The sequence below is a fragment of the Conger conger genome, chromosome 6 (genome assembly GCF_963514075.1).
Source record: "Conger conger chromosome 6, fConCon1.1, whole genome shotgun sequence".
NCBI lineage: Eukaryota > Metazoa > Chordata > Actinopteri > Anguilliformes > Congridae > Conger > Conger conger.
The window spans coordinates 843,110-857,694 of record NC_083765.1 but is presented as its reverse complement, the minus strand read 5'-3'; the positions used below and the strand labels follow the sequence as shown (position 1 = coordinate 857,694).

General features: G+C 40.8%; 1 protein-coding gene across 3 annotated transcripts in view; it reads right to left on the bottom strand.

The window, feature by feature from the left end:
* Positions 1-7,438, bottom strand: part of LOC133131644 (uncharacterized) — a 139,387-nt gene extending 131,949 nt beyond the window's left edge. Inside the window, exons 1-3 of one of the 3 annotated variants that reach the window (XM_061247035.1) lie at positions 6,562-7,438; positions 5,109-6,102; positions 3,113-4,975 (exon numbers count right to left, since the gene is read on the bottom strand). In XM_061247035.1, coding sequence (XP_061103019.1) covers positions 5,114-6,102; positions 6,562-7,306 — 1,734 coding nt within the window. In that variant the 5' untranslated portion in view covers positions 7,307-7,438 and the 3' untranslated portion in view covers positions 3,113-4,975; positions 5,109-5,113. The other 2 variants (XM_061247034.1, XM_061247036.1) reach the window with 2 other exon arrangements.
* Between the last annotated feature and the right edge of the window lie 7,147 nt (positions 7,439-14,585).

Below are 14,585 nucleotides of genomic sequence, written 5' to 3'. Positions count from 1 at the left end.
TCACAAAATAAAGCTCTAAATCAGTTGAATCTAACAACACGAAACCGCTGATGTTATGTTCTGTAGTGAAAATTAAATGCAAGGTGTTGCTAAATATAGGCTACTAGTTGTTAATATAATGCAATGCACAAAGCAAAATGCACAAAAGTCTGATAAAGTCTCATAACAAGGAAAAACAGCACAGCAGCTCACCAATTAATGTCCTAAACATTTCTTTAAACAAAAATGTTTCGTCACAGAAATGCATTGCTATTGTTATTCGATTCGCGCGCGAAGTAAACCTTTACTTTTACTTGACACGCAACAAAATAGCCCTGGAATTTGAAATAATGAATTAAATCTTGATACCGAAATATATGCATATGGGGTAGTGTGCAAAAATGTGGGCACCCCTGATCAAAAAGCCTTTTACTATTCAAAGATAACTTTTTATTTCAAAATAATAAAAAAAGGAAAAGGCCCTTTGCAGAAGTTTGGGAGCCTGTCAGACAGAACTTTATAACTCTTCCTTGGGCAACTAAAACTGCTCCCTCTTCTTGGCAGAACACCTCTAGCTCAGAAATATTCTTCAGCCTCCTTGCATGTACAGCATATTTGTGATCTCTCAACAGATTTTCAATAATATTCAAGTCTGGGGACTGTGGTGACCATTCCAAAACCTTAATCCATCTTTCCTGGAGGTAGTTCATGGTTGATTTCAATGCATGCTTTGGATCATTGTTTTGCTGGAATAACCTCTCTTCAACTTCAATGTCTGGACTGACCTTTGAACATTAGCCTCTAGAATTTCTTGATATTTGGTGGAATTAATTCTTTCTTCCACTTGCACAGTATTTCCTGTCCCCAGCTGCCACACAACCCCCTCTAATAGGCAGCCTGTAGCGTAGTGGTTAAGGTAAATGACTGGGAGACGCATGGTTGGTGGTTCTAATCCCGGTGTAGCCACGATAAGATCCGCACAGCCGTTAGTCTAATCAACTGTAAGTTGCTCTGGATAAGAGCGTCTGCCAAATGCCAATAATGTAATAGATCCACCTCCATGCTTCACAGTTGGCAAGGTGTTCCTACAAAGGCTTCACCCTTTGGTGGTGGCCAAAAAGATACATTTTGCAAATTGTGAGATTTGCCCTGCCCAATTTATAATTAAGCATTATGCAATGGATAGGTCAGGTCCTTTGTCTCTATTGGCCAGTTTGCGTTCCAGCCATGCCAATATCCACGATATACATACAGCTAAGTGAAATGTTCACACATCTTTTGATAACATAACATAATGTCAGCCCAGCAATGCTCACCTTTTCCTGCCCCTAAGTGTACCTGCTGCCCTGTAGCGTAGTGGTTAAGGTACATGACTGGGACATGCAAGGTCGGTGGTTCGAATCCCGGTGTAGCCACAATGAGATCTGCACAGCCGTTGGGCTCTTGAGCAAGGTCCTTAACCCTGCATTGCTCCAGGGGAGGATAGTCTCCTGCTTAGTCTAATCAACTGTACGTCGCTCTGCTATGCAGCTATGCATCAGATTCCATAGGAAATGTATACGGGTCCATACGGATGGACGTGCGTTCGAGGGATATTCAATATATTGTGCATTCTAGGGTTAGTGATGTCATTGCACTTACAAACGGAAGTTAATTAACATACTGCATGAGCATTGGAAGAACTTGTGTATGGTGAGTTCATACAGTTGATAGAGGGATGGGACAATCTCACAATATCATTCAATACGTGATATGGGGTTCAAGATTTAATAGAACCACATTACGAGGTAGTAAATATAAGTTCAATGACAGCAAAGTCTGACTGCAGAATTATGTTTATTTCTGAGACACAAATCTTTCTAGCAATGGCATTGGTTTGGTAGAATATACACAACAAATAATAAAAAATAAAATAGAGCTAATATCACCATACATTTTTCTGACCCACGGTAAGTATTTTTCAGAATTTATATTGCGATATAGGCTACTATATTGAATTTTGATATATTTTCCCATCCCTAGTTCATATCTATGACTTGTTATTGCTTTGTGAATTAACATAGTGATTTTGACACATCCAGTGTTTGGAATAAAAATAATAATGTGACTTTAATGAATCGCAAATGTGACTCTTAAAACAGTAGTTGATGGGCTGTCTTGAAACAAGTTCCGACGGCTAAAAAAAAAACTCCTAGAAAAGAGGCAATGTGGCTTCTGTTTCCGATAGTAATTTTGCTTAATTTCTTTGCAAAATACCTTATTTTAAGATTTGCTTACCATGTAAGAAAGAAATCAAATACGGTATTCTTAAAACAATCTTCATCATCTTACACAAGCACCTTTTGCTTTATTCTCAAATAATTTACTAGTTCAGTAAGAAGTTATGGCCAGATACAAGATAAGTCCTGTAAGTCTTGCCAAGATCAGGAGTTTTTGTAGTGTGCAGTACTGTGCAAAATTCTTAGGCACTTGCACAACATTCTATACAGAAAAGATTCTTTCAAAAATAATTCAATGAAAGGTCTTACATAAACGTACTATACATTTTACATTACATTTTAGTAATTTGGCAGAATAGTTAAAAACTGAATCAAATCAATATTTTTTTGTGACCATCCTTCGGTGTTAAAACTGCATCACTTCTCTGAGATGGCCAACGCTGTCCTGCAGTTCTATAAGACAGTTCTATCAGCAGGGAGGTTGTTCCACGCATGTTAGAGAACTTGCCACAGTTCTTCTGCAGACTTTGGTTGGCTCCTTGCTTCTGATCTCAGACAGCCTTGATCAAGTTTTTATGTAAAAAGTAATCAATTTCTTACAGTAATATGTTAAATTAAATGTCTTAATGAAATATTTTGGAAAATTAATATTTGAAAATCTCAAATGTGTTTTTTTATACTAACACACACAAAAAATAAACATATATATAAATATATATATAAATATATATATATATATATATATATATATATATATATACATATAATAAAGTCTAGGGTGCCTAGGACTTCTACATAGTACTGTACATTGGTGCAAACTGATCCAGTTGTAAGCCAGAAGAATTCAGGAGAGAATCTTGGTTGAAAAAAAAAGTTTTAATCAAATTACCAGGCTCTCATTGAACACGAATACAAAATTGAAGAATCACTTTATGATCAAAATGGTTATTTCATAGAATATAATATGTAAATAATACGTAATAAATCTACCGTTAAGTCTCAATAAGTTTCATAAAGGTCTCAAAAAGCTTGTATCTCATGAGAATCACCAGATCCTGTGTTAGAAGTGCAGTGCCAGTTTGAGGTTCTGTAAGGGCCACACTCTCTTTTCTATGCAGTAAACACATGATCTCATACAGGCTGTATACAGTAAACACATGATCTCATACAGGCTGTATACAGTAAACACATGATCTCATACAGGCTGTATACAGTATACACATGATCTCATACAGGTGGGTATACATTATACACATGATCTCATACAGGCGGGTATACATTATACACATGATCTCATACGGGCTGTATACAGTATACACATGATCTCATACAGGCGGGTATACATTATACACATGATCTCATACGGGCTGAAACATATTAATCTAATTCACCCACAAATAAAAATTCCCCAGCATAAATCTATCAGAATTAAAAAATAATACCAACTTTTAATTGTACACTCAGTAGAGTGTATAATTATACACATGTGGCAGCAACTAATGCATAAAAGCATGCAGACATGGTGACCAGACCACATTTCAGAATGATAAAGTGGCCTGTAGCATAGTGGTTAAGGTACATGACTGGGACATGCAAGGTCGGTGGTTTGAATCCCGGTGTAGCCACAATAAGATCCGCACAGCCGTTGGGCCGTTGAGCAAGGCCCTTAACCCTGCATTGCTCCAGGGGACGATTGTCTCCTGCTTAGTCTAATCAACTGTATATCACTCTGGATAAGAGTGTCTGCCAAATGCAAATAATGTAATGAAATGTAATGTTAATGGTAATGATTGTTGGTGCCAGACAGGGTGGTTTCAGAACCTCAGAAACTGCTGATCTCCTGTGATTTTCATGCAGTCTCTAGAGATTGCAGAGAATGGTGCCAAAAACAAAAAGCATCCGGTGAGCAGCAGTTCTACGAGCAAAAAGCATTGTCGAGAGCATATTTAAAGCATATAGATAGGTCAGACTGGTGACAGTAGGAATGTGACAGTAATGCAAATAACCACACATTACAACAGTGGTATGCAGAAGTGCATCTCTGAAAAAACAATGCTTCAAACCTCTAAGTGGATAGGCTACATCATCAGAAGACCAATAAGTCTAAAAAATAAGTATATTAAATTCCTAAAAAGTGCTCACTGAGTGTATATATAAATAAAGGACAGTACAGTAAAACTCATTCAGGATGCACTGTGCACTGCTCTGCTGTGCTGGTAAAACACCCATGAGAAGTGTAATTAAGTTTTAATGAACGTGGATGTTGCAGTTTTTAATTTAATCAAATTCATCTACATATTAGTTTATGGGTTTTGCAGCAGTGATTAATCATGTTAGCTGACCCATTCATATCTTTCTTCAATTATAGTTCACTGTAATCTTAATTAAATATGAATCATTCTCAATAATGAATCAGTGCACATTTAAAGGTATATCATGGTGGTTGGATGTGACACTTGCCAGTTGTCTTTAGGCAACAACAAAACAAATGTACCAAATGGTTTTTTTTTATTCAGTCATTTAAATGTATTTAAAAACTTTTTTTTTAAAAATTCTAAGTTTCCCACTATAAAATTAGCTACAATTGACAGACCGTGCTCCCACTTTCCACACATTGTTGTTTGTTACCATGGCTACCTCCATGATATGCACTCATCTTGGGAGACGCATCCTCTGGCCAGTCCCCTTTAACATCCTCTGGCCAGTCCCCTTTAACATCCTCTGGCCAGTCCCCTTTAACATCCTCTGGCCAGTCCCCTGCTCATGAGTGGCTACAGCTGCTGTAGATAAACACAAGAGGAGCTCAAATAAATGCATGCATGCTGTATAGAATTACTTTTTAAATGTAATTTCAGTAGAAGACAGTTTATCCTTTGTCTATCTTTTATAAACATTTAGATGTGATATTACCTTTTTTATAAGTGAGTCATGATTTGCTTCCTGGCAGGATCATTTGGATCAAGGTATCCTTTACTAGATATCCAGTCTTCAAGTGTTTGCTTAGTGTCTGGTGTCATGAGATCCGTTTTGCCTTCCAGGAGTTTGAACCACGTGTTTACCATTTCTGTAGCATGCTTTGGAAAAGTGGATTTAAAAGAGTCCAATCTGGTCAGACTCATGTCTTCATTCAGAAAATGTTTTCTTTCCAGCATAAATGTTGGCATTGCACCAAGGATTGTCAGTTTGAAGGTGCCCTCAACATCATCCTTGCTGATAGTTTGAGCCAATAACGTCTTGAGCTCTGGAGATTCTGCAGTTGGGAACTTATGATGTCGCTCATGTGGCGCATAAACAACTGGAAGCTGACATTTTGCATGATCAGATGAACCTGTGGCAACTTCAAACATCAATTTACTTAATTTGCTGTCTTTGTTAAAGTGTCCAGCTGTCAATATACTCTTCTTTGAAGGCTGGTTATGTCCATTGCTGATTTTTTGAGTTCCATCTTTGTCTTTTGCATTCGATTGTTCTTTCACTTTCTCACTTTCCTCCTTCATAATATTCTGAAAATGTTTTTTGTTTTGTTTTACTGAATCCTGTGATTCTGCAGCTCCTTCTGCTGTGAACGAGGAAGCTGTTATCACTTCTTTAATCCATTCATCACGCAGGAGAAATGGCTCCCAGAGGCTTGGGTTTTTCTCAAGGGCCTCAGCCTCCTTAGTCCGCAGGTCAGTTGCTGCAGAAGTAATGTCATCATCACTGGAGTCTGGTTTCATGCCGCGAGCCACAGCGTGATAAAGGTCAGCTTTCTCTACACTCACTGTCTTGTTATTGATGAGCACATCGTAATGTCCATCTGGGTGTTGGTCACTCTTCGGCCTGTAGACCAGTGTCACGGTTTGACTGGCATCCTTAGTTTTTGGGTTCATCTCCTGCATCTTGGCAAGCTTTCCATCTTTACCTGCTGTTAAGATCACAACTTTAGTGCCAGTGACTTCTGACAGGACTCTGATATCGACCTCGCTCCCAGTATTCTCTGAATCCTTGACCTTTTCAGCATGCGACTTTGACTGTTTACCTGAACCTCCAGCCTGTGCATTTATTGGCATGTGTGCAATATATGTACGATTCTGCCCAGCTTTGAGCATGTTCTCCGTTTGCACAGTCATTAAACCCAAGTTCACATATTTCCCAATGACTCCATTTGCTTCACTTTTAGCAAAAGAAACAATATGAGTGGAAAACTTCTGGTGAAACACTTTCATTAAAGTTTTTGCCAGTAAAGTGCTGATGCTGTTGACTATATCCTGTCTGAAGTCATTCAGAGCTTTCTTGTCTGAATCTGATAGGTCACTTGCCTTCACTGAGCTTTTTTGATTTTGAAAATCTGTCAGCCCTTCACCCAGACCTGTGAAAAACCTACCTGACAGAGTGAGCACTGCAGCCAGAGCTTCTCCTCCCAGTGCTCCCATATGGACCAGTTGGATACCAATCAGAATTTTTTCAGTAATTCCTCCAGCTTCTTTCCTAACAGTGTCAATCACATTTGAGATAGAGGAGTTTAGCTTGTTCTGCCAGCTCAGGTCTGCAGAGTAGGGCTCTAATGCAGTTGTGCTTAGCTCTGTGAAAATGGCCAATAATTTCTTCTTCATTATGTCATCTTGCATGAGCTCATTAAATCCCTGTTTACTCTCGATGTGGGAGAGTATGATTGAATCAGTTAATGAACACAGGGGCTCTTTTCCCATATTGGACTGTACTGCATTGAGGATTCCCATCCTCACTGCCTTTTCTATTTCTTCAAGTATTTTGTTAATTATTTCATCCTCTGCCTTCCCAATCCCATACATAACAGTGTCCTTTACTATTCTTTTAGCAGTATATTTTACTACATTCTTCATATTGGTCTTCATAGTAACACTGAAGCCCTCTTTGGCCTGGCTGGCAAAGAACTTTGGCATTGCCTTCAACTGTTTGCCAAATCCCTTAACTGCCATTTTAGCAGCTTTGAAGCCCTTTGAAACCAGCTTTCCAATTCCAAACCCAATGAGAGAGACACCAATAGAAATGGCTTTATTTATTGCCCATGATGTCCAGCTGAATTCACCAGTTATCATTGACTCTATGCCAGTGATGCAGTCTGAGATTCCTTCAGTGATGAGTCCCATACCAACATTGGCTAGTGTACCAAATGTAAATACAGTGAGCAATGCCCCTCCGACAATCTGTGCAAGTCCGAGAAGGAACACCACCAGTGCTTCCCATGGGAAACGAGGCTCCTCTTCCACAGAAAAGATGTATTTCAGACCCCGATCGTAGAGATTGAATGTTTCCATTTGGAGCTCTTCTTGATCATCTGACACCAGGGTGAAGACCGGAGCTTTTTTCGCAAGAGCTTCCCTCTTCTTTCCTTTAATCTCTTCCAGTTTCTTGATGGCATCATTTATATTTTTATCAAGAAAACTGAGCATTTTGCACTTGGTGGAAAACTGGTTTTCAAGGCTACTTGTCTTGTCATCATCAGATTTGGGAGAAGACATTTTTACAAAGCTCAGGCCAGCCAGGCATTCCTCACTGAAGTACTTCAGGGAATCCTGGGCCTTCTTCAGATCACCGATGGCTTGAGTGAGATAATCTCCTGATTGCATCTTTATAATGCAGTATGAACGGTTGTAGAATGCTATGGCTGCCCAACTTGCATCTTCTTTTATGGCTTTTTCAAAGAGCCTGGCACTGAAATCCCATTTATTTTCCTGCAGTGCAACATTCCCAAACTTGACGTAGTGATAAATACTAGCAGAGGGAGAATTCTGACTTTCAGAAAGTTTTTTTGCAAATGCTAAATCAGCTCTCAAGCTGTTCTGCAGTTCACTTCTCTTCAATTGATCAATTTCTTCTGATTTTCTTTGCAGCCAAATCCCCCAGAACTCATTCATGATGGCAACAATTGCCTTCTGTTCATCTTTATCTGTATTCTTGTAAATCTCTTGAAGGATTTCACAGTATTGTGAAAACAGGTCCTCTCGCAATTCCATCTCATCAATGTCCTTCTGCATGTCCTGAATCTTCTCTACTGCCAGACTATCCCTCATGTTCTTAGCTTCCCCCAGCAAAGAAACTGTGCTATAACAGTCCTGAAGATGTTGAGTGGATATAATTAGCTGTGCAGATCCTGGTTTGCCTTTGCGTGCAGTTCGACCAAAGGCCTGGAGTTCAACTCTTTCATTCTCAGGAAGAAAGGAGAGGATTACAAATAATCCTCCATTTTCATTCACCTCGTCTGTGACCTTAATATCTGTCCCACGTCCCGCAAGGTTTGTGGCAAGAATGACATCACCAGGATTCAGCTTTTTACCTATCACACTCAAGCTGTTTGTGTCACTGCGTGCATAGACCAGGACTTCACCTGGGATGCTGTCTTTTAGCTCTTCATGCAGATCATTGACTTTGTTGATAGTTTCACAGATCACCAGGGCTGCTCTGCCATTTCTGAAGGAATTTGCGGAAATTTGATCCAAAAGAACACGTTTTATTTCTGATTTCCACTCTACATTTGAGGTTGTGAGAATACCTTTAACCTCAAATAACTTTTTCCTGTTGAAAGATGGCATTTCACAGGCAGAGAGACTTGGATATTGTTCATTCAAAAACATCATGTCTGAGGCGCTCCCAAGGGTCCCGGTCAGTCCATATATTTTCCCATTGTACTTCCCAAAAAAGGAGAGATTGGACTGGTAGTTTGTCACTGCTGACATTGTGTTTATTCTGATTTGGTGTTTGATCTCCACAAATTGTTGCAGACCATCACCCCATTTCTTATTCATTTCAACAATACCAGTTGATTTGAAATCTACAGGATAGATGTGGTCATCTTCCACAACATATTCACGTCCTTTCTTCAGTCTCATGGCCAGAAAGGCATTCTGAACCCATGTTGCCAATTTGTGCTCCACCAGATCTTTCAGGAATCCAGGGATGTTGATTTTCTTTGAATTATTTTCACTTGGAGTGTAGTGCAGCTGATCGAATATTAATTCTGCAATGGGGTCAATGAGAATTTCTTCTGAATCATAGAGAGGACAACACAAGCCATCACCTAAAACAAGAAACTTAAGGTTTTGAATGATCTGTTTGCTCAGGCCATGCTTTTTCAGACTAAGAGATCCACTGTCATCTAAAGTGAAAACTGTAAACCCATAGGGGACATAGTCCTCGATTTCATGGAATAAATTTATTTGAACATCCTGAGTCACAGTTTTCAGTTTTGCAAGAATGGCATCTTTATCGCTTTTGTAGATCACCTCCGTAAATCCTTTCGGGACAATGTTGCATTCTTCAGCAATCTGCAAAATGTCCATTGGGTCATCGATTTCAGTTCCCTCGGTGTTCATTGAGTCAAATATGGCCTTGTAGAATGAAACAGGGGGACCACATATGAGTGTCTGGTATCCTGTGGACAGGATATGATACTGGCATACATGGGCCCAGATCATGGTCAGAATAATGTTAAGGTGCTGCAGGGCAGACATGGAACTGGACAGGTAGGTCACCTGTATTCCCTGGTCTAGAAGCAGCAAGTCCACTTCATCGATTATGATGCACTCATACCTGCGATCAGGTCTCACGTCCTTCATCTCAAATGTCTGGCGAAGGTGGTCTGCAGCATAGGTCTCAACAGTTCCATAGATTATATCCTTCTCGTAGCATTTCTTTCGATCTGCATCTTTGGTTTTATTCGTGTTTGTGTCCACTGTGAGGCCAAAGTAGCTGAAGAAATCAGCACATTCCTCTGCATCCCTTTGACATAACACAGGAGAGCTGGAGATCACATCTACTTTTTCACCCCTGAGAGCACGCAGTGCTGCAAACATACCTACCACAACAGACTTCCCTTCTCCAGTGCCCATCTGCAAGAGCTTTCCATTGTCAGCCAAGGCTAAGAAGCACCAGCTTGTCATTTGAGTGCCTCTGGGCCAAAAACTACCCCCAGTTAGATGATGGTGCACAGCATTGCACAAGACAGCCAGGATCTCCTGCAGGTCTTCTGTTTTCATGCTGTGGCTCAGACTCCGAGCTCGCTGTACATCTGTGTGGTTCTTAATTTCACCAGTTTTAATCAGGTCTTGTACATGCTTTACTACAGTGTATGATTTCTCCAGGGTTTCTTCATCAAGGTCTTTCATGTCCCTGATTTCATCAAAGAGAGTATCAAGACATTTTTCTTTCTCTGCTTCGCAGCTATGTTTTAAGTGCAGAATCAGATCCTGGGTTCCTGATGAATCTGTGAGCTGAAGGAGAGATTGGTTGTTCTCATCTTTCCATTCAGAAGATATTTGATATGTTGTCATCAAATGTAAAACCTTCATAATGGAAATAAATCTTTCATCTTGATGGTGAGAAGTTAATGTTCCAAGGAGATCTAAGGTCTCTTTGGGTGACCAAAGGCTCTGGGCCACAAGATTTAACACCATCTGCAGAAGTTTTTTACCAGTTTGTGAGGCTTGGAATTGGATTGCACAGTCAAGTAAACTCTCAAAGCACCATTTCACTATGGGAGAATTGCTCTTTTTCATTGTTTCCACTTCATCGGCAATGGCTTTCAGGAGGGTCTCAAAAAAGGTGAGAACAAACACATCTGGAGAAGGTAATTTATTCCCAGTCAGAGTTTGTGAGAGGGGCATGACCCTCATCTCTACATGGTCTTTCAGGTCAGCATGGAGCACCTGGAAGACTGCCCCCAGGAAACTGTGCCTCACTTCCATTTCCTCACTGGAACATTTACCCATGAGGCTTTGCAGCTCCTCTGCTACAAACCCCAGGGCTTCATTGTCCTTGAGTCTTGAAAAGTTCAGATTATGGCCAGCAGTCAGGCATCCTTTCTCAATGATGAACCCACGAACTAAGTGAGTGCGTCTTGCTTCCATTACCTCAAAGCCATACTGAAAGTAATCAGTGACAAAGTCCTCAATGCCACCATACACAATGTCTGCTTCATAAAGCTCACTATATGACTCATTTGTATTTCTCCTGTTTGTGTTGAGTGAAATTCCAAGAACCTTGTAGAAATCAGACCACTCCTTGGTTTCCTGCTCTGAAAGAGCACCAGAGCTCAGCACAATATCTAGTTTGTTTCCCGTGCAGATTTGCACAGCTGCTATCATGGCTGTGACACATGGGTCCTCTTCAAACCCAACCAGCTTTACTGGTTGGCTTTTCTCAGTCAGCACTGCTGCACTCCAGTGCATCATCTGATTCCGGGATGGCCACCAGCCTTTTGTGTGGAAAACTGCTTTGCAGAGTTGAGTCAGTATTTCTTGGAAATCATCATCTTGCATGTTCTCAATTTTATAGTCACGTTTTAAAATGTGTGCATCTCCTGGGTCATTTTGTGAATACTGCAGACTGGTAGAAGTGATGTTTGTGATGTTCAGTACCCTCTTTAACACAGGTTCATCCAAATTCCAGTGCATCATAAATTCTGCTACACCTCCAGGAAGATCAGAACTTTGGCTTTTGAGGGCCTGTAGGAAAGTTGTGTAGAAATCCTCAGGGCCAGAGAAGTCAATAGCCTCAATGAGAGATCGTTCAGAGTCATCAGTCCATGATGGAGATACATCATACACTTGCATTAAAGTACATATTTTAGTTATTGAAGCATCCTCTGCATTTCTTTTTGAAAACCCTTTGAGGAGAGCCAATACCTCTGTAGGTTTCCATCCATTTGTTTGTGCAAGTCTGAGGTGCATTTCTGCAACTTCTTTGTGGGCTTCTTTGCCATTGAGATGTGTGAGTGTGGAAAACAGCAGCCTCAAGCACTGGATTTCCATCTTTAAAACAAAAACTGAGGCCATTCCGACTACATTATTTAGTGACTCAGTGAGAGTGCAGAGGAAGTTTAGAACAAAGAGGGTCTCAGCAGAAAGGTCTCCCTCAGCCCATTGTTTGGCGATGTGCACTGCACCAGAGTCATCATCCTCAGTGAAAAGGTGCACAACGGTCAAATAGAGGGCTTGAGTGAGCAAGAAATTCTCAAAAACATTATCCGCTGTTTTGCTGATGGTTTGCACCAGGGACTGCATCTGATTAGAGACACTTTGCAGGGAAGGTCCCTCAGATGTCTCCAGAGACAGGACACACAGCTGTGTGAGAAGAACCTGTGCATGCTGTAACGTTCTGAGAGGGGGACGGCCATCTCTCCATTTCTCAAACAGAAGGCTGTCCAGGGCTGATATAATCTGGGCCATCTGATCATCAGGCAGCTGGTTGAGACTGAGGCTTGTTATTGGGACGTCACATTGGGATGAGAGGACTTCTAGGAGATCATTGCTGAATTCGTCTGGTTCATCAGGCGAAAACTCATCCAGCTGCTGTTTCAGTACAGATTGCTTTCGTTCAAATTCCACTGACTTCCTGCTCAGTTGTTGCTGTTGCTGTTGCTGTTCAGCACGTTGTTTTGATTTTTGCAGTTTTTGGCTCAGTTTTTCTCTTCTTTGCCTCTCCTCCTGCTCTCTCTGCCTTTGCTCTCTCTCTCTTCTTTGCCTCTCCTCCTGCTCTCTCTGCCTTTGCTCTCTCTCTCTTCTTTGCCTCTCCTCCTGCTCTCTCTGCCTTTGCTCTCTCTCTCTTCTTTGCCTCTCCTCCTGCTCTCTCTGTCTGATTGGCCTATAAAAGCAGTCGTTACAGAAGTAATCAGAATAGCCAACCTGCCGGAAGTATACACCTCCATTGAATGCAAATACTTCTCTGCCATCAATATGATATCTAGTGAAATCATCGAAGCGTTGGCATGGGGGCAGTACTTTCCAGCATGAGGCACACCTCAGACTGTCCCCCATATTACTTTCTGAGGGTTGGTTCCCCATTTTTTATTCTTCAAAAGCTATGTTGTGGTTTCTTTTTGTACAGCAATTTTCTGAAAGATATAAAGAAAATAATTTCATGAGTAACCTTATAGTTAACTCAAGGGAACAGTTCACCCTGAGACTTTAGGCCATATTGCCCAGTCAAAACCCAACATACGTATCCAAGATACACTCACCGAGCACTTCATTAGGTATTTATTAGACTTCTACTGCTGTAGCCTATCCACTTATAGTTATGTTACGTTGTATGGTCAGAGATGCTTTTCTGCATACAACTGTAATGTGTGGTCATTTGCGTTACTGTCACCTTCCTGTCAGCTTTGACCAGTCAGGCTATTCTCCTCTGACGTCTCTCATTAACAAGGTGTTTCTATCTGCAGAACTGCTGCTCACTGTTTTTTTGTTTTTGCACCATTCTTTGCAAACTCTAGAGACTAGTGTGTCTGAAAATCCCAGGAGATGAGCAGTTTCTGAGATACTCAAGCCATCTGCCACCAACAATCGTTCCATAATAAGTAGGTGTAATAAAGTAAAAATGTTCCTAATAAAGTGCTCGGTGAGTGTATATTGCACATTACAGGTTGAGAAGAACAAAATCCCAGTCAGTGCATCCAAAAGTCCTTCAACATACCTCTCATTCACCCAGTGCATGGGGGGTGCCACCATTCCACAGAGATACAGATTCACAGAGCTGAAATCTAGTCTCTCCACTTACTTAATTCATTAAGTTAATCAGTTAATGGTGCTAGCATGGCATTTACAGTGCAGTCTGTACATTTACATCCATATCAGGTGATCATGATGATGTAGAATTTGCCTTTTTATACATTACATTACATTAATGGCATTTGGCAGACGCTCTTATCCAGAGCGACGTACAGTTGATTTGACTAAGCAGGAGACAATCCTCCCCTGGAGCAATGCAGGGTTAAGGGCCTTGCTCAAGGGCCCAACGGCTGTGTGGATCTTATTGTGGTTACACCGGGAATCGAACCAACGACCTTGCAGGTCCCAGTCATATACCTTAACCCCTACGCTACAGGCTGTCCCAATATTCTAGTATAACCTATAGGACAACAGACTGATTCCAGGACCCTCCTAAGACCCATTTGGATATTCCTTCCAGGATAATTCAATTTATTCCAGTACATTAGTCAAATGCACATAAGTATTTGAATCCAAAAGGAATACTATGTTAACCCAGGTCAGTAACCGTGGCAGCAGCCCGGCCCCCCCCCTCACTATACATAGTCCCCCTATTTTAAGGGACCAAAAATAATGGCTAGGGCAGACATAAGAAAGATTTCAGTTTTTTAATTGCCTTTCAAGTCTGTTGTTGGCATTTGTCAACATGAGGACCCAAGTTATACATCATTAAGATCACAGTGAACACTGTTGAGCTCAGTACTTGGAAAGGGGCTGGTAGGTCAATGACTACAGGTAATGACCGGAGAATTATCGTTATAATGAAGAAAAATCTGCGGAAGACTTCACTAGAGAGGCTACACTGCAAGATGCAAACCAAAAAACAGAACAAAGTCTTGGGGACAAATCAGCCTAATATTGACTTGTATCAGAGTAATGGCAA